This window comes from Cotesia glomerata, linkage group LG3, assembly GCF_020080835.1.
Source record: "Cotesia glomerata isolate CgM1 linkage group LG3, MPM_Cglom_v2.3, whole genome shotgun sequence".
Classification (NCBI taxonomy): domain Eukaryota; kingdom Metazoa; phylum Arthropoda; class Insecta; order Hymenoptera; family Braconidae; genus Cotesia; species Cotesia glomerata.
In genome coordinates this window covers 20,062,397-20,085,487 of record NC_058160.1, presented here as the reverse complement: position 1 = coordinate 20,085,487, position 23,091 = coordinate 20,062,397, and the positions used below count along the sequence as shown (strand labels likewise).

At 28.3% G+C, this 23,091-nt stretch overlaps 3 protein-coding genes across 4 annotated transcripts in view; 2 read left to right on the top strand and 1 right to left on the bottom strand.

Moving 5' to 3' along the window:
* Positions 1 to 9,818, bottom strand: part of LOC123260954 (insulin-like growth factor 2 mRNA-binding protein 2) — a 158,912-nt gene extending 149,094 nt beyond the window's left edge. The window contains exon 1 of the mRNA XM_044722362.1: positions 9,752 to 9,818. Within this exon, the coding sequence (XP_044578297.1) occupies positions 9,752 to 9,800 (49 nt within the window). The 5' untranslated portion in view covers positions 9,801 to 9,818. The remainder of the gene's footprint in view (positions 1 to 9,751) is intronic.
* LOC123260955 (venom carboxylesterase-6) lies at positions 977 to 8,235 on the top strand. Its single transcript, XM_044722364.1, has 8 exons — positions 977 to 1,317; positions 1,763 to 2,061; positions 2,126 to 2,325; positions 4,702 to 4,898; positions 6,020 to 6,185; positions 6,264 to 6,454; positions 7,216 to 7,502; positions 7,565 to 8,235. Exons 1-8 carry the CDS (start codon positions 1,120 to 1,122, stop codon positions 7,773 to 7,775), a joined length of 1,749 nt encoding a protein of 582 aa, XP_044578299.1. The 5' UTR covers positions 977 to 1,119; the 3' UTR covers positions 7,776 to 8,235.
* Positions 9,819 to 10,732: 914 nt separating the features above from the next.
* The window catches only part of LOC123260953 (ras-associated and pleckstrin homology domains-containing protein 1), a 196,072-nt gene continuing 183,713 nt past the window's right edge, over positions 10,733 to 23,091 (top strand). For both annotated transcript variants that reach the window (XM_044722357.1, XM_044722355.1), the window contains exon 1: positions 10,733 to 11,002. The gene's annotated coding sequence lies outside the window, so the exon portion shown is untranslated. The remainder of the gene's footprint in view (positions 11,003 to 23,091) is intronic.

Sequence of the window (23,091 nt, the reverse complement as noted above, 5' to 3'; positions counted from 1 at the left end):
ATATATAATTAACAGACATAAAAATTTTTTTTTGGTAATCACAAAAAGTGTAAAATGATGTTTATAATTACGTTTAAATAACTCTGAAATACAAAATTTGTCATATTTCCTATGAGATGTTTTGGTTTGCTCTGCTACTACCTAATAATAAAATTATTATTTATTTTATTATTTAAATAAGTGTTATATTATAATGAAATTCGGTAAAATAAATAAATTATGAATAATGACTATCCAAATAATTATATTAAAATCAATTTTTATATTCCATTTATGATAAACTCATATGATACATTATGTAGATCATAGAATCATTATCATCTAAGACAGCAGCGCAGCAGACAGACACTTCAAGACGCACGGAGATCACCAAAGTTAAGCAGCATTGAGCAGGGTTAATAGTTGGATGGGTGACCGCTGGTGTTATAGCTATAAAATTATACCTAGATATTTTTTTTTTGCATTTTAATTGGTTACACAGAATTGCGTAGGACCATATTAAATATTCTATCCATAAAATTAACCCAATAATTAATTAGATGTAATAAATATATAATTAAATATTGTTATATATAATTATATATGATTATATTTGGCCATTTTTCATATATAATCATATATAACCAATTTATATATAAATATATATAATTGTATATAAATATTTTTTCTCGGGTATAATATTGAATTATTCATAATTCCCATTGGTATCAATAATTAAAATAGATCCATTAATTGATATCCACTCATTAATAAAGATATCTCACGTCTATAATGATGACTATATGTTTTGTATTCTCGTTTTTCTCACATAAGCTATCGTTTTAGTTAGCATTATTTATAAAAAGCCAGCATTTGTTTTTCACGATAGAAATAAAAACAAGTAGAGGGGTCGGGCTCGAGTGCCCCCTCTTTCTTTCGGAAAATTCACAAATTACCCAGCATCTTAGGTTCAATAATAATTTTAATACTCGCTCTCTTATTACTCATGTGTATTCGAGACAGTCGTAACTTTACCTTCCACCAGTGAACGTCTCACGCCTGAAATTTTTAATGAATCACTTTAAATTATAAATCGGCATTCAAAGTTTTAACACTTTACGGTCTCATAATCATTAAATAATGAATATCCAATTAGTGACGGCAGTATTTTACTGTACAATTTATTTAAACGGATTTTTTTCGGTTGCTTCGCCGATAGTTAAAGTTAAAAATGGTACTTTAGAGGGTTCATTGATGAAAACACGTCGTGGTCGGGAATTTTTATCATTTAGAGGTATCTCCTACGCACTTCCACCGATCGGTGATTTAAGATTTGAGGTAAAAAAAAGAAAACCGTGTATATTTTTTTCGCAATAGACAATTACACTGTATGCATAATAAATCACTTATGTAACACTTTTATCTGAATTACAATCTGAGATGCGTCAGTCTCAATATAGATTTAAGCTTATTATATATCACTTTTGTGCTGTATTGATGAATTAGCATTAAAGTTTAAATATTAAAGTCATACTTTCCACTTAGGTAGACACAACTTTCTATTCGTACTCTCGCAAATATGTTTCAATGCTCATAATTTAATTCCAATCAACAGTTGATAACTAAAATTTGCAATATCGGTTATTCCCTTCATTGTATTACTAATTATAAATTATAAAAATAACCGACAATTTTCAAAATAATGAAACTAATAGAAAATAGTAATTGTGATAATATTAAAAAATGAAGGTTAATATTGATAAATAATTATTATTTCATATAGCCACCAAAGCCAACAACTACTTGGTCAGGCGTTAAATCAGCCAAAAAAGATGCGCCAATATGCACTCAACGAAATATTTACACTCACGATGATAATATTGTCGGGCAAGAAGATTGCCTTTACTTAAACGTTTATACTCCTAAGCTACCCACCAAAGAGATGAAAGAGGTCGGTATTAATTATCCAGTCATGATATGGTTCCATGGAGGCGGATGGGTTACGGGAGCTGGCCATTCTGACTTTTACAATCCCAAATTTTTTCTCGATCATGACGTTGTTCTTGTAACTGTTAACTTCAGGTAATATTTGTTTATCGATATTGCTACTACTGATGTATATAAATATTTGTTTTATGTTGATTAGGTTGGGACCTTTAGGTTTTCTGAGTACAGAAGATATGGTATCACCTGGTAACCAAGGAATGAAAGATCAAGCTCAGTCGATCCGTTGGGTCAATGAGAATATTGCTTCATTCGGTGGAGACCCTAATCGAGTTACTGTTTTTGGAGAATCTGCAGGAGGAGCTAGTACTCACTATCACATGATTAGTCCTTTATCCCGAGGTAAATATGTGTAGTTTTAGAAATTTTCCAAAAAAATGATCAATTACTCAATTAAAAAAAAGTTGTGTTAGACAGTTAAATATTTAATATAAAAATTTTCGACGAAAACTTTTTTTGAAGTAATGACGAAATTTTACTATGTAAAAATATGTTGAGTACTTAAATATTATTTTTTTATTCGCGTTCATTAATTTAGTTTCCAGGTTATTAAAGCTTATTGATGATAGTTTTATGATTAGTAATATACTGACATTGATTTCCTAATAAATGATACAATTAACATAAACTGCTTTGAGTAAACTGGTAAACTTATTATGTTAATGTACTTAATGAACTCATTTTTAATTGCTATTAAAATTTAATGAAATATATCATAGATAATTTTGAAAAGTTAAAAAAATACTTCGTACTTATTAACCCTTTAGAATCTGACCTTGAAACCCCACTCTTGGGTCTTACTACGGATTTGCGCTCTTCCCACTACTCTCACGCCTAGACGTTTCAAGATCCTCTGACTCTAAAGGGTTAATCAAGCTTACAGTAAAATTATGATGTGGTATTTCATTAAAATAAAAATTATTTTCGCCATTTCTGTTCGTCTGATATAAATTAAAAATAATATTTAATTTTTAATGTAACTAAAGCTTAATAACTCTAATGACTTGGACTTGAATCTATATAAAATGATTTTAATTAGATTATTGAAAGAAGTGGCTAAAGGTACGGTATGCTTGAAGATACAAAAGTTAAGGAGATCCTTTCGTCACCAATGGAAAATAAAATTTATTAGATTATGATGAAAATAAATTTTTTTATCATACTATAAATCATTACCTATGCTACCGTGGAATTTACATCATATTTTACCGTGCAAATTTTTGAAAAAAAAAAAATTTCAAAAGTTTACGAATTTTGTCAGAATCTTATGTAAAATTTAGGTATTGACACTTTTCTTTGAATTATACTATAGTTTATTGATTAGATGAGTTAAAAAAAAAAATTAAAATTAGCTTTTGCAAGCATGCAGATTTCATTTTTTACCATAAAACATATATGATATCATTTGCCGTGAAATTTTTTGAAATATAAGCTTTAAAAAATTGTATAAAATTTTAGTCACTGACAAGTAACTATCAGCTGATCAAAATGAATCAAATCAATTTTTTAATTAAATTTTTAAAAATTTTTCCGCAACTTCACGGTTTAAATGCTTGCACGCGATTTAATTGGAGCGAAAAGATCTCTTTAAAAGGCGATATTATTACGCTCGAGCAAAAAATCGGCTTTTCTATCCACCGTATTTTTAAATATCTGCAATTTTAATAAACCATTTATAAATATAAATGGTAATTTTTAAAAGATTCAATGTTATACACAACAAGCTCTGAATACGAAAATTTTTCAAAAATAATAATAACGATTCATAATTAATAATTAGGTTTGTTCACGTGAAAAATTACGAAACAATATTGAATATCATCACTATAATTTTTTATAGCATTATAAGTTTCTAAAAATGTCTTGGCTATAAAAATATGAATAACAGTTCAAGGTTTTATTGAGATAATAATATTCGCGTTATTAAACATAACTGCTTTTCGATTATTATAGCTTACTAAATATCGTTAAAAAGATAAAAAAGTTTAACAGATATTAATTTTATTTCATGTAATATGATAACCATATGCAAGTATAAATTTTGTTCTTATAAAATTAGTTAACAATTAAAATTTATTGTGTAGAAAAATAGTTATTACATCTATCTCTAATTTTTCATATTTTACGGTCAAAATTATCGTTTTAAATATTGAGTGAGCAATAATTTCCAACATTGGATTAAAATGATTTTTTTAGATATAAAAAAATTATTTAAAATTAAAAAAAATAGCAATTTTAATACAATGTATGTGCATGTATATTTAACATAACTGCTGTTATGATAATTATCTTATCAATTTAAGTTTATACGTATCAAACAACTAAAATATATTCCTTTAATATAATCCAATAACGAGTTTATAGATTTTTTGAATGACTTATTATTATATAACATTATACACTGCTGTTTTATATATACTACGAGATTAAGATTATGGCTAAAATTCAATCAGCATGTCAGAATGTTGATTTATAAATATGCAAAATGTTCAATTCAACTATGGAAATGAATATAAATGACGTAATATATGGATAAATAGTAGGAGTTATTGAATAATCTATGAAAAATCATCGGGGTTTTTCCAATCACGCACATATTATATTTTGAATCTTATTTCAACAAGTTTTCAACCGCAATTATAATTAATAAGCTCAAGTAACCTTGACTGGTGACGATTAATGTTTACGTTTGATAAGCAAGCCATTGATAAATTACAGGTTTGATTCATCGAGGTATATCACAAAGTGGAACTGCTTTGTGCCCATGGGTACTAACTCGACCTGGCGAGGCTAAAGACAAATCCAAACGTCTTGGCGAATTATTGAAATGCCCAACAGATAATTCTGCCCAGTTAATTGCTTGTCTTCGTAAAAAAAAGGCTGTCGATATAATTGCTACTGATCGAGCGTACCAGGTTTGTTTGAAAAAAATACTTAGTAGATCTACACTATTTTCTCTAACGACGTATTAACTCAATGTGATTTTAAGTAGATCTATAAAGATCTATATAAATCAACTATTAAATTAAATTGTCATATATACCGGTCAATAAATTTTTCTTGTTCGATGATACGCAGTAAAAAAATACTTTTCGCAATCCTGAGTAGAATTTAAAATTATGAAAGCATTATTACATCTCAGTATTCAATATTTTTATGACCATTTACTTTTGAGTTATTTTACTCCTTAACCATATATCCGCGCGACATGTTGACTACTTAATACCAATCATTTATTAGAGTAAGTTAATGTCTACATTCTTGTTGGCATGTGAACTATTGAATTAATAACTTCATGAATTTCTTGGTCATTAGACGTGATAAATAAGCCATACATTCATCCAATCATTAGTAGGATCTAGTTAAGTAATAATGCTACGACGAAACTATTAAATTTTATTCTCTTAATTATGTAATGAGTAAATTGAATTGCTAATTTAATCTAGGGGAATTTCTAAGATGTAATACATTACATATAAATTAAAAAGTTAATGCACCATAATATAAATTACTCAATACATGTTTGCAACAGAAATATTGAAAAGTAGTTGTTTATTATCATACTTAAATTTTGACATGTATAAGGGTGTTATTTATTTTTCAAAGTATGTGAAATAACGTAGGAAAATTTTTGTTTTTTAATTCCATTTAATTTTTCTAGCTGACTAATGACCCATCATTAAAAAAATCTACAAGTAGATTATTGGAGAAAATTGAACCATTTAGAAAGAAGTCCTTTAAAATGTTAAACATTGCAATTTTACATGAAATTATTCATTCAGGGTCAAAGTAAAATTTATTTTTTTTATGAGAATTTTTTTTGTTTCTAAGCAAATTTTATTGACTTATTTGATATAATAATATTAGTTTTCTTTTATAAGTGCTAAAAGCGAATTTGCCCTTATTAAACACTTAAAAATTAAGAATATATATGTTTTTGTTTAAAAATGAAAATTTTCCTGACAAAAAAAATTTTTTCTGAAAAAAATTCAAACTTAAAATCACTTTAGGTTAAATTGAAAATTATGTTTTACAGATTTTCGATTATGATCCAATGATTCCATTCAAGCCAGTGGTCGAACCAAATCATCCAGGAGCATTTTTGAATGAAGAACCAGCCGAGTCTTTGAAAAATGGCAATATGGCTGATATTCCATGGATAACTGGATTTAATTCAGAAGAAGGAACACTCAAAGTCGCAGGTTTTTAAATACATATCAAATTGTTAAGTTGCGTGTAAATAATTAATTACATTAAATAATTTTTCGTATTATATTTAGGTCTTTATGGGCTCAAGGAAAAGGGTTATGTTAAGCAGCTGGATGAAAACTTTGACGAATTAGCAGCTACTACACTATTGTACGAACATACATGTCCCAAAGAATCTCACAAAGATGTTGCTAAAAAAATTCGTAAATTTTATCTGGGAGATAAACCCATTGACGAAAGTACCAAGTTTCAAGTTATTGATGTACGTATTAATTAAATCTACAAAAATAGCTTTCAAAGATTAAAAAAAAAAAATTAACAATTAAAGTAGATGGAAGATTCAATTTAAAAGCAATAATTTTGAAAATTTTTGAAGTACCTTGATTTTTCGTATTATTATGGATTTAACAAGTATAAAAAAAAATCATCTTACAATCACGAAAAACGTATTTAAAGTATAATTATTCTCGTTATGATGGTTTGTAAAAATCTAGAGTTGTGCACGTTGGTGCAAAAATAAATTTGAAAATATAACTACTTTTCTATTCATAATTGTTTTAAAATTTTACTAAAAATCAGCTCAATAAATGTCATTGGATGTGAACAATGAACTTTAGGTAGTCTACTATTTTAATTATTTATATTCAATGAAAGATTGAAAATTACATTTAACTATTTTTAGCTTCAAACGTTGTATATTGAAATTTTTACTATTCAATTTTATTAGTTTCAATTGAAAACAAAAGCTGTTTTTCATAATTTAAAAAGTTTTACGTAATTTGTAATTATTTTTAAATTCGTATTTCATTTGAACAATGAAAAGTTAACCAATTTTTACCGGAAATTTTTTTATGAAAAACTTATTATAGATTGGTTTACTATTAATTTAGTAAAAGGAAAGTTGACAAGAAAAATTTGAAACAAAAAGTTTGATTGCAACAATAAAAAACTAGATTAAAGAAGTATAAATTTTTATCTTTATCACATAAATAATATTTGATAATAATTTGTGATTGTACTTAGATGTACTCAGATGCTTGGTTCAACGTTGGAGCTGATATGGCTGTTCGAGACCATCTCAACACATTATCTAGTCCAGTTTACTATTACTACCTTACGTACAAAGGAAGTTCATCATTTTCAAAAATATTCGGCGCACTGCAAGGAGATTACGGGGTTTCTCATGCCGATGAATTGCAATACCTCTTCCCAGTTGGAGAACAGTTATTCAAAGATACACCACTCAATAAAGAAGATCATAAAATGATTGATGTACTAACACAACTGTGGTTTAATTTCGCCAAAACCGGGTAATTAAATTTTTTATGTAATTTAACTTCAGCAAATAATTAAGTTATTTTAATCTTTACAGGAATCCTACATCATCAATTACGCAACAGATACCTCTAAAATGGAAGCCAGTGAGAACTGAAGCACTCGAATATCTTCTCATTCCAGATTCTAAAAACTTAAAAATGTCGAAAAATCTTTTGAAAGAAAGAATAGATTTTTGGGCAAGTATACCACACCGTGGTAATGTTATTACTTCGAACAAAATAACTCATTCCAAAGATGAGTTATGAAGTAATTAACCAACCGATGTATGTACAAAAGAGATAATTTTAATATTTGCTAATATCCGATATAATAAAACCTGCCAATACAATAAATGGTAAAATGTATGAATGTAGCAAAAATGTAAACAAAAAAAAATAATCAATAAGTATTTGATTGCTATCAATAACAGTTTTTTATACTAATTTAAAAAAAAAATTTGCAACAAATTATTGTATAAACATAATTTTGTTAAACCATGAATATGGATATAGCTATAATTACTGACAATAAATATAAGTAAAGTCCAAGATCCTACTGCGTAGAGTTTTACTAGACTTTCACTTGTAGCTTAAGTAAGTTGACCTTATACAGAAAAAAATATAGTTATATAATACTGATTAATTCGAAACATATCAATAATATTTTTGTATTCCTTAATATAAGTGTCAAACTTCAGTTCAATTAAATAAAACAATCAATAACCAATTTTTGTGTATTGACGTTAATTTAAAAACATATTTCAAATTAACAGTTTTTATTATGGATAATCTTATGCGGCATTCAAGTGTTCAACGAGACAAGACAATTGATATTGAGCAACAAATTAGTAATCCTATACAATGGCCTGCCCCGGAATTTTGTCAAATTTTGGATTTAAAAAGTTACCACTACGATGATGTCTTACGTTTAATAAAGGTTTAATTTAATTAATGAAAAGAGTACAGTGTATAATTAAATTAATAGCATCATTTTATTTCAAATGATCCCATGTTCAAAGCTGTTGATTTTTCAAAAGACCCAGTTTCCGTAATGAATTATTTAGATTTTGTTCGCATTTGGATGAAAGATTCATTGAGTTTGGTTGCTCTCAGTTCCAAATCAGGAAGAATAATTGGAACAGTAATTATGAGATTGAATAATTCATTAGAAAAAAGTAACACGTACTCACGAATGCGAGTTTGTTAATTTTTACATATGTTTCTCGATAATGTATAAAGTTATTGCAAAAATGTTTAGTTTAACAGTTGTATTAATATGTTTTAGATATTTCAAGGCGAAGCTTTAGAAAAAGTTATTAATTTGCAAAACATGATTGTAAAACAAATTAATGCTTATGAAAAGTTGGGCTGTGATATGACTCTACGTATTTATATTATATGCGTTCATGAAAGTTATCAAAGTAAAGGATTGGAATCTATTCTTCTAGAAAATTGCATTAGGATGGCGATAACCTCGAAAATTTTAGCAGTTGTTGGAATTTTTACGTACACCGATAGTCAAAAGCTGGCTGAGAAGTATAATTTTAAAGTCTTAAATGAAATTCATTATGGTCGTTGGATCGTTGATGATGAGATTGTTTTTATTAATCCGGGAATGGGAAATTACTCTGTCGCTTTTATGGGAACGCTTACATTTGCTGTGGATTATCTTATTGAGTCGTAAGATATTGAAGAAATAAAGCTTGAAAAAGAAAAAAAGGTCGATATTGATAAACTCTTATAAACAGTAAAAAGTGTATTCTAAAATATATGGATTGGCAAAAGAAATCCAAAGAAAGTTATTCAATTCAAAGTTATATTTCTGATTGATCAAGAATACGATTTTTCCTTAAATGCAAAATTAAAAATTTTTCGATTAAAAATAAATTATTGTTCTTAAGAAATCGAACAAATTTTTTATCTACGAAAAAAAATTATCAATTTGCCTGAAATCTCTAAGAGAACGAAAGTTTTAATCCATTCACATTTTTAGTGAAAATTTTCAAATTGTTAATAAAAGTAATTAACGTATGACAGTTTTTAAATGATAAGAAAAATTTTAATTAAGATAAAATCATCTTGAAAACTTTTTAAATTTTGTTGTCAATTATCGGCGGTCATATGCTTGTGTATCGGTTCTAAAACTATATTTTCAAATAAATTTTTTTTATAATAAAAACTATATTCTTTTCTCTCTTTCGCTTTGGTATTAAATAAAAAAATAATTCGATTGTTGTACTTACCAGGCCATCGGTAATATTGTTGATAACTCTCCACATAATAATATATCATCTTGAATTATTCGAGTTGATGACGTTACTACAATCAATAAATATCAATTATTGTTCTTCAAAAATTACCTTCATTGTATAAGAAAATTCGTTTTTAATTGCCATCAAAATTTTAAAAAGTTATAGGTTATGATTTAAAAATTTTTTTACTAATTTTTATGATAAAGATCAATGTAAAATGAGCTACCAGGGTGCAAAATTGACCAGGTAATAAATAATAAATAAATAATTAATAAATTAAAAACAATGTTTTGAATTATAAAAAAAAAAATTATCAAATTTTTGAGACAGGTGAAACAAGTTTTCATATTACAGATGTTTACCTTTGATCAGTAAAATTTTTCATTCAACATTTTAATCTTGAAATCAACGATTTCTTCCACGATTTTATAATCAGATTTTATTTTGAGTGCTTATTAAAAATAAAAACAATTTAGGCGTAATACTAATAAATTATAATATTAGACCAACATGATTCGACATCTTGTAATTTTATACAAACCGATAAAATATTGTTGTTTTCATTAAAAAAAATAAATGCACATTTAGTATTAAAAATTCTTCCTATAAAAGCAAAAAAATCTTCAGAACACAAATCTACTATTTACTGTTTTCAACATATAATATCATAAAATATCCGACATTACATCTGCTACGCAGTTAGTTCACCTGCACTTCTTACATGTACCTGAGCTGGATAATGTACGCAATAATTTCTTTGCGTGTATATATTGTTGTGGAGAATGTTTCTGGAGTGTCGATTGTTGAGTATTGTTGAGTGAAGCGTTCGTTGAATACCGCGAACGGTTGCTCACAGCGACTAAGAGATGGCGGTGAGCTCTCGTTTTATTTGGCGGTTGTAGACTGCGGGAAGATCACGCCTGCGCACAACTCGAAAGCATGCGCGAGCTGCGGGCGAGACACATCCCATCAGTGCATGGCGGTCCGAGGCTCACCGAGCATTATTGTTTCTCATTCTCATCTCATGTGATTATTCCACGTTATAACTAGTACTGTCCGACTTGTGTTTGCCGTTTAGTTGTTTCATAATATTATTATATTTATATGTTATTTCAGTTTTACTACAACATAATAAATAAACATTATTGAATTAACAAGTGTTAAACGATTTTTTTTGAAGTGACAGTGAGAAGGCTGACGAAATTAGAGACAGGATTCAAGGAATTATTATTTATCTGCGCGGTGAGTCAAATCTTTTGTCTCTTACTTTTTCATAATTAGTATCGTTAAATTGAGAGATGCGCATCTCAAGATACTCCAAGATAATTTCATATCTTTGCTTATATTTAAGTACCAATAAAAAATAAAATATAAATTGTCACAATACACTCAAGTCGTTTAAAGGTACTAAGTATGTAATTCAAGTTGATATTATTTATCTGACGTTTATGAGTATTTTCATCTTTGCATTTTATGATACTGAAATCAACAGATTCTCCTAATTTTTTTTTTTTTTTTTAATAATAAATTAAAATTAACAAAATATTTTTATGAAATTCCATTAAGTTTTTTTTTTTTAATTTCAACATTAAAATTTTAACTTCCCGCTAAGAAAATTAAAAATTTTCGAAAATCGAGAAGTTAGTGGTTTTACCCCGTTTTTCGAAAATCGAGTTTTCATCAGATCTCGACGTTTTGAGGTCCTAGGAAGCTTCCCTGACTATTCCCGCGATGGTGTCTGTATGTCCGTTTTGTAGCAGATTTCCAACATCTTTTAAAAAATTAATAAATATTTTACTGATTGCGAAAATAACAATGTAAAGAAATTGACTTGCAAATTTTTAAGACTCTTCCTGTGCAATTTTTAAAATTTTGTACAATCATGAGACTTGAAATATAATTATAATAATGATAATAAAAATAATAATAATATTAAACTAATGATTGAAAAAATAAAAAAAAAACTCAAAAAAATTCCATCAAGAGTTTTAAAATTGTTTCAAATTCATTTTATATATATTATTATTATTGTTGTTATTGTTATTATTAATATTAATATTAATGTTGATGAAATATTCAATTAATTATTTAGGATTTTTAATGGGTACGGTGATAGGTTCTGTTAATAAATTGTAGTTTACGGAACTAAATTATTCTATTGAATTTACTACATTTTACAATTTCAAATCTTAACTGTAGCCTAAATGCCTAACAAAATAATTTTAATTTTAACTAAATTTTTACTAATTTTTAAATAATTTCAATGTCAGCGGTCACATGACCGCCACAATTAAAATAATTGTATTTACATGTAATTTATCTTTTGGCATAAAATCATACAAATTATAAATGAATTAGTAATGCTCTGGATCTCGATAAACGAAAAACGTATATGGCAATAAACAGAATTTAATTGGGATTTTGCTATTTAATATCTACATATTTATTGAGCTTCAATGTAATGTAAATATATTCGTTTGAATAAATTAAATTCTAATTAGTAGAAATGCCTGTCAAGCTTTTACTGACATTCACATTAATATTATTTATAATTTTTTCTGTAATATGTATACATATATATATATATTTCTTCAGTACATTACAGATAACTCAAATAAACGTGTATGTAAAAGACTTTTTAGGTTTTTAAAGTTAAAAAAGGTGAAAGTGTAATAGTTTTATTAATCAGACATGATCTAAACTATTTGATTCATCAAATAAAATTACAATCGTATCGAGCGATCGATTTAACTAATTAACGTGACACGTTTCTACCTTTCTCACGCCAGCCTCGGTTTAGTTTAGACAGTCGTGACTTTCGTGTCTATACAGGCTGCCACGGATTATTTGCATGTTAAACTCTAAATTATCATGATCACATAAAACTGACAATAAAATCTTCAAAAAATTATTTTCGTGGACTATTTTTTAGTATAGAAATCTTCCATTTTTAAGATGTATACGTGACTATAACCAAAGTTTTATGTATGTACAATTACTTTTGACTAATAAATTATCAAAATTATTGTAATCGACGTACATGTTACAATTTTTGATTTTTTTTATTTCTACTAATTGATATTTTTTTATTATAATTCAATAATTGATACATTTGTTAAATTATTGACTTATGTTCCACAAACATTTTAAATTTATATTTTTAACCGATTAAACGTATTTTATACAGGAAATTATTTAATCTGTATATCCGAAAATGAATTTTATTACTAGAATTATAACAAATGTATAAATTTAACGCGAAACTAATGGAAGACAATGAAGTATAGACTGTCCGTACAGAATAAATAAATGTTTAAATAGGAATCAATATTGAATAATACATATACTTTAATAAAAAAAAAACAATGCGTCAAACAATTTTATTATGTTCAATTAAAAGTTGTGAAAACTTTTAAATAGATATTCGAATTGCTAACAAAGCTGCGGACAGAATAACTTTATTTTCACAAATGTTAAAATAAACAAAATAATATAAATAATATAAATGCTTACTAAGAATAAATTAATTGTGGCTTTTTGAATATTTATGATTTTTTTATTATACAAACAAAATAGTTCAAAGAGAATATTTCACTTTTTCTATTTCTTTAGATTTAAACATAGTATATTACACTATTAGGGCAGAAAGTTTGAAATTCCTGCATTGCGCGTCATGATGCCCGAGGCGTAGCCGAGGGCATCACGGCGCGCAGTTCAGAGCTCTCAAACTTCTGCCCGTGTAGTGTATACTATTTTTCTTTATAGCCGGTCGAAAGTACGTAAAATATTTAATGTACTGCATCGAAAAAAAATTGATGCCTGCCCCTTTGATGTAAAATCAAATAAAAAATAATTAACAAACATTTTTTTTGAAAAATTTTTAGATTAAATAAAACTGAAATTTCTTGAATTCAACAAACATAATAAAGATTATTCTCGGTTAAAAATAAAAAAAAAAAAACGAGCATATTATCTGAAAATTAACAATAATTAATAAAAATTAAATTAAATAGTTGTTACTGCGTACATTTTTCTAAATAATTCATTAATTAAATAAAGTTGATCCATTTTACACACGTCACTGTCAAACTGAATCTAGTACAGTGCAACCTGGTTATAAGTTACATCGGATGATCTACTCACTCTTACGGCAGTTATATCTTTATCTATATCTCCATTTATACATAAAATATTTCATGTAGAAGAAATAAAGAAATATAACCAAGTTGTATTGTACCATCAATCGTAAATGATCAGCGTAAACAAAACATAGTTAGTAACAAATGACTAATGTCAGTCACGGTAACGAAAGCATTTTATGCTCCCGCTGTTATAGAGAGCGAATGTGTAGCTTTACCAATGCACGAATCTTTAACTTTCTGCATCGAAATAGGTGCAAAAGATGCGTACTTTCGACCGAGGTATAAAGAAAACATATTTAATCATTGACACTTTTTTAAAAAAGGCTGGCAATGGCCTGGTCGGCTTGGTGCTCGCTTTTCGAAAGAGTGGGACCCGGGTTCGATCCCACCACGCACCAATATTTTTCAGTGATTATAATTAAAAATATGTGCGTTACGTTACGTTGCCAGCCTTTGAAAGTGGCAGAGATAGCCGGGCGGCACACGTCTGACTTGGGTGATCACACTTTTAAGCAACAACTTGAATGGCTGACCACTTTAGTCAGCGTTGGCTAGCGCGAGGGATCTCTGCACACTAGGAGAGGTGCCTAATGCTCCAGTGGTCGATAAAAGAAGAGTTTCTTATCAATCACTGTAGACTTAGCTTAGCTCCGACTGTATTATCATGGGTTTTCTCTGTGGTTTCCCCATGATTCTGTTCCAACAGCCTGAGAAGGCGAGGTTCAGGGTGAATACGGTACAGAAAGCACAAGTCGGTCCACAGCCGCAAAAATTAAAAGTAGAAATGAAATGTCGGGTGGGACTTGCTGAGGTCCAATATGAGAAATAGAAAAAGCGTAGAGCTAGGAGAAAAAGAGGAATCAGTCTTGTAAAAACTGAGAGGTGTACAAGTAAAGCATAATAATAATAATCATTAACACTTTTTTTAAAGGATATTTCTTTACTTTCTTAAAAAATATTTCAATTCTAACAAATTGTCAATAAACATTTCATGCAATTTTTCAAATTTGCAAACACTTAAAATCCTAAAATCTTAAAATCTGTATCTAAAATTAAAAAAAAATTACTTTTATAAATTTTACACTTTTCATTAATGTATAACATTATACTATAAAATTTTTTCTATCGATTATTCTAATTTTATAAAGTTAAAACGGGTAGCATGACTAGCTTTTTAAATTAACAACAATACTTTTTTATTCGTAAATAATTATTAATCTCGATTTTTAAAAAATTCAACAAAAAATTTTTTATCGCGTTTTTTAAAATTTAATGCTTGAAAGTTGTAAATACCGTAATTTTTTAAAATCTATTAATGATCTTTAAATTTATAGAATATTTTGAATCCGAACAAAAACAGTTTCACTGTAAAAAAAGTCGCGCCAAGTCCACGTTCATAAGACTATTAGGAAAAAAAAATTTTTTTTTTTCTTTACAAAAAGATACAAAATAAAAAAATTAAAAAATCCAAATAACTGATATGATTGTTTATGATTTTCGGAAATTAAAAAAAATTTTATTGTAAATTTAAAAATTAAAAAAAAAATTTTAGAACGTATTTAGTGTGCGTGGTTGCAAAATATTTTACTTTTAATGAAATTCGTAAAATCTGTTTACTAGGACTTTAAAAAAATTGAAATACACAATGACGCACACCAAGTACATTCTAAATTTTTTTTTCAATTTTTAAATTTACAATAAAATTTTTTTTAATTTCCGAAAATCATAAACAATCATATCGGTTACTTAGATTTTTTAATTTTTTTATTTTGTATCTTTTTGTAAAGAAAAAAAAAAATTTTTTTTTCCTAATAGTCTTATGAACGTGGACTTGGCGCGACTTTTTTTTTACAGTGAAACTGTTTTTGTTCGGATTTTAGTATTTTTTGTAATTATAATAAAAATTTACAATTGGTACCAACTTAAATTTTTAATTTATTAATTGACTGGTGATATTAAACGCTTGACACGATATAATCGAGAACGCCTAAATTGACTTTCGAGCAGATCATCATTATTTTTTCTTTGTTTATTTCCGCTCACCAGTAAATTAATTAACTTAAATTTAAAAATTATAGTTTCAGAAATATTCATAAAATTTTAGAAAACTTTTAATAAAATTTAATTATATGAATTATAATTGATTAGTGATTGAAATGGCCGATTAATTAATAAATTGAAAAAATCGATAATGAAAATTAAGAAAATGATTCTAGTGTATACCATATTATAGTCAATTAATTTTAACGTCTGGATATTTTATTAAATCATTAATTATAACATCTCTTATTTAAATTTGAATACGCTATAATGAGTGAAATAATGAGTCAAAGAGAATTCGCAAGAGTAAATTACTCGAAGAAAAACTAAACGCGCACTTTTGGGGTTAAAATTATACTAAATATAATATAATTAAATGTGTAGTTTGAGTGACAACCAAACGAGAATGGTAAACGTATTATATGCCTTGTCTCAAGTGTACGCGTGGACTCGTCGCGCGTGGGTGAGTACGTTTGTGCAGCATCGACAAACATATCCCTTTAGTCGCTCTGTACTGGTGGCTTATCGTCCAGACAAAAAAAAAACATCCGATAAAAATAAGGTCTAAAGTGGTTGCCACGCGAACAGATCTCGCCCGCGCATTTAACGTTTGGAGATTTAGAAGCTACAGTTAAGCTTAGATATCCGTAAAACATACATATGTAGTAACGAAAAAGATCATTAAAATTGATATCTTAGAATAAAAACAAATGAAAGTATGAAGTTGAAAAGAATGGAAAATAGAAGAAAAGAGTGTTGTGTCATTCTCGGGCTTAATTTAACTTGACTTGGAACTTAAATTGTCTACGTTCATTTTATTCCGAGAAAACAAGCAATGTAAAGAATTTACTACTGCGAATTGCGTTCGTATACATATGTATGTACATTTAAATAAATAGTTTTTTTGTAAATTTCTTTACTTTTGATTTTTTTGTGAACTTTTGTTTACCCATTTAAATTAATTAAGCCTAAAGAAGAGCTGATCCGAATTTTATTTTTATGATAAAAATTAACAATATATATTCACTGATACGAGTATGAAATGATCGTAAAATAATCTACAAAATTGCTCATACTGATTGAGCTTTTGAATGAACAAGATTTATCTGATATTTTATTACGCTAGTAATTTATTCTGAATTATCAGATATGGTTGAAACTTCACATCATATCACAGTTTTTAGTAATACTTTTTAGTAGATTTCATAAAAATCTAACTATTGTATTTGTCCTTATGACGTAAATTTCCATAAATTTTGTTATATTTCGACCTAACTCGACGAACTGAGTCAGAAAAATACATATGGTTCGAAAGTTTATATATGTATGTATATATATATATATATATATATACATATATATATATACGATATGCTTGCTTGTCACGACGATAGCGTCAACAATTCTTAAGGGATCTCAATGAAACTCAACATACTTATTCTATCGACTATTAGGAAGGTCAAGTTCAAATATGAGCTTAATCGGTTAGATAGTTTAGAAATTACAGCATTTAAAAATTTTAAAATTTTGAAAATTTGATACTTTCACTACTTCTCCCTCAAATAACTTTTGAACGCGTCGAGTTATTCGATTCCTGTAAATTGCATCTAAAAGCTGAGAAATTAAACTTCAATTTATGTGCTCACATTTTTTTAAAGCAAAAAAAATCCATCTTTGGATCTTTTAAGAAATTTTTAGTAGATTTCATAAAAATCTAACTATTGTATTTGTCCTTATGACGTAAATTTCCATAAATTTTGTTATATTTCGACCTAACTCGACGAACTGAGTCAGAAAAATACATATGGTTCGAAAGTTTATATATGTATATATATATACATATATATATATACGATATGCTTGCTTGTCACGACGATAGCGTCAACAATTCTTAAGGGATCTCAATGAAACTCAACATACTTATTCTATCGACTATTAGGAAGGTCAAGTTCAAATATGAGCTTAATCGGTTAGATAGTTTAGAAATTACAGCATTTAAAAATTTTAAAATTTTGAAAATTTGATACTTTCACTACTTCTCCCTCAAATAACTTTTGAACGCGTCGAGTTATTTCATTTACTTTGATTTGTTTTTACTACTCTAATAGATATTAATTAAATATATATCTATTTTAGTACTTTTATAAAATCACATCGACGTTCTAATTAGCAATTGGTCTAACTCCTTATGTTTAGAGGGTGATTTTTAAACATTTTGGTGTTGTAATAGTCCAATTATAAATTATTTGAATGATCCTAACCAAAATATTATACCTCTATTAAATATTAAATGGTTTTTTAAAGTGATAATAAATTTCGAACTAATTGTCTTTTCGTATAAATGGAAGATTCTCTTAAATGGAGTGAGACAATTTGCTAATTATAACGTCTATATAGTGAGTTTCAATCTCAATCATATTTAATAATATTCTAGTAGATAATAGTTGCTTAAATAATTTATGGTTTTTTTTTTTTTTTTTCATATAATTGCTGAAATGATTGTTTACTAATTATACTTTTTGCATTTAATGTTTCGAATAGTACGTCTGTAACATCTCTAGGCATTTATTATTATAATGATAGAAAAAAAAAAAAAAAAAACAATTATCATTACAACTTGGACTCTTTGTCGGTGGAGTAATGAGCGTAGAATTGCTTTTCAACTTTTCTATTGCAACCATTTTAAAAAGAATCAATTACTTTTTTAAAAGTATTTTGATATGTCTGAAGCTATCAATAAAAAAAATTAGGAAAACGGTTGACCCTTATAATTAAGAAGAAAACAAGTCCATCGCCACTTTTTTTAAACTAGAATTCAAATTTGCGCGCGCCTGACTATAGACTTTGCATGTATTTTCATGCTTATGATATATATTCGACCAATCACATCACGAATAAATTGGTTTTACATACATTTCATCTCTATTTTAATATTAAGATATAAAAAATATATTTTGGATTAAAATCTAATTTACGCGTAGCGAAGCACGATAGTGGGTGATAAAAAGGAATTTTTTCTGTAGCACCAGCCAAATAAAACAAAAAAAATTTTATTGCTGTTCCAATATTTGCAGCAAATATTACCTTGGACTCTGGATTTATTTTAGAAATGATATCGCACATTTGCCGTCCTTTCACATAAAGTGAATGCTTGTCCATCTTTTCACCCTTACACTCTGAATACAGTTAGATAGACCTCTGACGATGTAGACACTGTGTCATATGTACATTCATTTCATTGGAATTCTCATGGAATCTCTCATATGTGTTGAGTGTGCACTTACCGTGACGAAATAGAAAGAACACATGTACGAATGCAAGGGAGAGAGACGAGATGTCAGGTTGAAACTTCTCGAGGGACAGTGGTGCATGCAGCAAAGAGGCCGGTGTGCAGCAATACATACAGAGCAGAAATATGTATCGTAGGGTAAATAGAAAAACAGGCAACGTGTGTCGTTATGTTCTTAATGTTGTGACGCGTGCCTTTGGAAGTTGTAATAAGTCTACTCGTGTGTGGCATAAGGCTACGGACAGGTGGGCGCACGCGATTTTACGATTTATTTCCAAGAAATAATTTTTCGGTGCTTTGCCTTTCATTTTATTTTTTGTTATTTCATCTTTATGCTTTTAATATTATATATGTAGTACTAAGGGATTTACAATACATAGGGTGTAGCTATTATTTCATTTTAATGTTTTCATGCTTTTTTAACTCGTCGAGAACACTAGTGGTGTGAGTAAAAAGTACAAGGGAATGCTCTCGCAAGGTTGTCGCCCTTGTTTCATTTTTAAAGCCTATACAAAATGAGTTATTATTATTCTGTTCTTTAAATCAAACAATTAAATTACATTTTCAACTTCCGGGAGTTGGTCGATCATTTTTTTTTCAACTTCTTGCTTTGAAAATGAATAGCTTTAAAAAATAGGAAGTTGTTGGTTTCAGTCTAGTTTTGAAAATTCGAGTTTTCATCAGATCTCTAAGTTTTGAGGTTCTAGGAAACTGTTCTGATAATTTTCGGTTCGACATCCAACCGTGTGTGTGGATGTATCTATAAGTAAAATTTTGGCTTGTGATATCTTTAAAAAAAATTATCTGGTTGAGATGAGCGATGCGGCGTTCAAAAGTGTTTATTGAGACTTAGATCTGATTAAATTATAAAGTCAATCACTCGAGCAGTTTCAAAGATATATAAAAAATGAAAGATTTCTTTTATAAAAATTTTGTTTACATAACTTTCAAATTTTGAGACCGATCGACTCAAGATCGTATGAATACTGTTTGTGCTTGAAAAATGACTTTTTCTACATTTTTTCATCTAACAAAAAAATTAGGAAAACGGTTGACCCTAAAGGCCATCTCTGCAACTTCCCGCAAACTCCATACCTAAGCGCTCAACAATTCACTTATTTTGTTTTTGAGCTCTTCAAGCTCAAAAATCTGATAAAAGTTTCATAGAACACTATTTTTTGAATTTTCAAACTCCAATAGCTTTTGAATGAATCAACCGATTTTCTCGCGGTTTACCGCATTTAACAAAGTTTTTTGAGCTCTTTAAAGAATCGTAGAGCGGGAACGGGTCAGACTAAAAATTTCATTTAAATTCTGAAAAAAATACTTTTTTCAATTTTTTTCGGCAACGATATCTCACAAACGAATTAACTAATTTTGACCGAAACGGTGGCGATCGACGTGGTGTTTTGAGGTTTAGAGCTGATTAGTTTTTGGAATTGATCGACTGAGCTGTTCAGAAGATATTTGAAAAAAACGAATTTTTGGAAATTTAATTTTTGAGATTTATCAAAAGTTATTGACTCGAATTCTTTGAACTAGTATCAGAAATCTAAGGGCAATGGAACTCTTTGGTGACATGATTTCGAAAACTTTTCTTTTCGGTTTCTTTGCAATTTTTTAAAATCTATCCCACCGATCGGTTTAAACCTAGATAGAAATCTAAGTTTTGTTGATCTCTACCGAATGACGCCAACCTTGTTCAAATCGGTTGATCCGTCCAAAAGTTATGATAGGGTTACACACACACACACACACACACACACACACACACACACACACACACACACACACACACACACACACACACACACACACACACCATCGCGAGAATAGTCAGGGAAGCTTTCTAGGACCTCAAAACGTCGAGATCTGATGAAAACTTGTTTTTGGCAAAACGCGGTAAAACAAATAACTTCCCAATTTTTGAAAATTTTCAATTTTCTTAGCGGAAAGTTTTTTTTTTTTTTTTTTTGGAATCTTACGCGTCAGCCTTCTGGCCTAGTGGGATTATTACGTCCCTTCCTACTATTTTATTGTTCTTGATGTGTCTAAATACACATCTTTACCTCCTTTCCGCGGCTGTGGCGCCGACTTACAGTCTGTACCCACATTTGCCTGTGCCCCGCCCCTTAGCACAGTGACCAAGGAAATCACAGAAACCTGGCCAGGGTACAGTCGGCAAGGGAGCAAGCCTTGGAAATCGCAGAAAAATTGCGATTGCCAGGGCTCGAACCTACGCCTGAGCGACTGTTGTACGGGCAGTTTAAGACTTAAACCGCTTGGCCACGCAGTCGTCTTAGCGGAAAGTTAAAAAAGTTATAAATTTTGTACATGGCCGATTTTTTTTTTCAAATATCTATGACTTTTTTGAAATTTAACTTATTTGGACGTTTATTTTTTCAAAATTTTTGTTTCTTAATACACTTTTGAAAAAAAAAAAAATTTGATAGAAATTATTCAAACCTATCTTCATCGTTATTGATGAACTACTTAAATCTTCGGTCGGTAAGTTAGAATGTGATTGTTCTATTTACAGTTCCTTCTAAACTTGCCCGGTTATATAATAACAGTACAGGGAGAAAGAAGAAAAGGTACATTCTGTGGCCTAAGCCAAAAAAAAATAGGCGGGGAAGCAGGGTCTCTAGAAATAAGTACTTTTACGGACGCCACTCAGTGCTTAAAAATTGAACTTACTGAGTGAGTATGATAAAAATTATTTGGCTTAAATTTTAGAGTTATGAATAACCTCAAACGCTGTGCGCTCTGAGGCGTGCAATGACCAATACAATTTTATTTATCGAGACATTTTAATAAATCGATTTAAATGTGCACAAAATCTATTATTTACGGGGCTTTCCACGCCAAATCGACCACTTTTGACTCTGACCCCTTTTGATTTGGCTGAAAGTTTACCATCCTTTTCTACCCTATCAAAAACGTCTCTCATAATTTTTTCAAATTTTTTTACCCAACCAAAAAAAAGTTATGAATTTTTCAAAAAAACCGCTTTTTTATTTTTGAATTGCCATAACTTTTTCAAAAATTGCCTTATCAGGACGTTTTTTTTTTTTCAAAATTTTTGTTATTAAATGTTCTTTTTGGAAAAAATATAAAAAAATTATTCAAACCTATCCTCATCGTGATTTTTTAAATTTTCCGAAAAAACTCCGAATTTCTTGATGAATACCATTTTTAGTTTCTTTTTTCTTTTTTTCATATGAAAGTTTGACATTTTTTACAAATATCCTGAAATTTTCAAAAAGGTGTTTTTTTGATTTCTACTTTTTTTTTCAATTAAAAAAAAAAAAATTTTTTTTTAGTCGTATTTTTCATAACACCGGTCCAAAAATTTCGGGAATCCTTAAAAAACAAGAAAAAAGTATAGAACCAAAAGTTGAACATGTTAATCATCGAGAAAATCAATTTTTTTTAAATCAAAGAAAATTGAAAAACAATTGTTTTTTTTATTTATTGCTAAGTGGGCATTGAAATGAACAATTCTTCGATACTCTAAATTTTATGGTTAAAACGGTTTTGTCAAATGGTTTAATACATGATTATAATGTCTCAAATGCAAATAATTTTTAAACTAATAAAAACATTAAGCTTAGCTAGGCAAGAAAATGTTCTTTAACAATATTATTTCTGATGATGGCACTTAATTAATTTTTTTTTATGAAGAGGATTCATTGGTGACGCAAACTATCATTTCTCGAAGACGTTTAGAGTAGTTTGAAAATAGACTTGGGCCTTCGCAAGGATTAAAAATTTATAAAGCAATTCTGAGCAGCTAATCTGGTCAACTTTTAGTTCTATATTTTTTTTTTTTTAATTTACTTTGTTTTTAAAAAAATTGA

Coding starts and splice junctions, on each gene's coding strand:
- LOC123260955 (XM_044722364.1), top strand. CDS start 1,120: ATGAATATCCAATTAGTGACGGCAGTATTTTACTGTACAATTTATTTA. Junction 1,318..1,762: donor TCGGTGATTTAAGATTTGAG/GTAAAAAAAAGA, acceptor TATTTCATATAG/CCACCAAAGCCAACAACTAC. Junction 6,455..7,215: donor CCAAGTTTCAAGTTATTGAT/GTACGTATTAAT, acceptor GATTGTACTTAG/ATGTACTCAGATGCTTGGTT.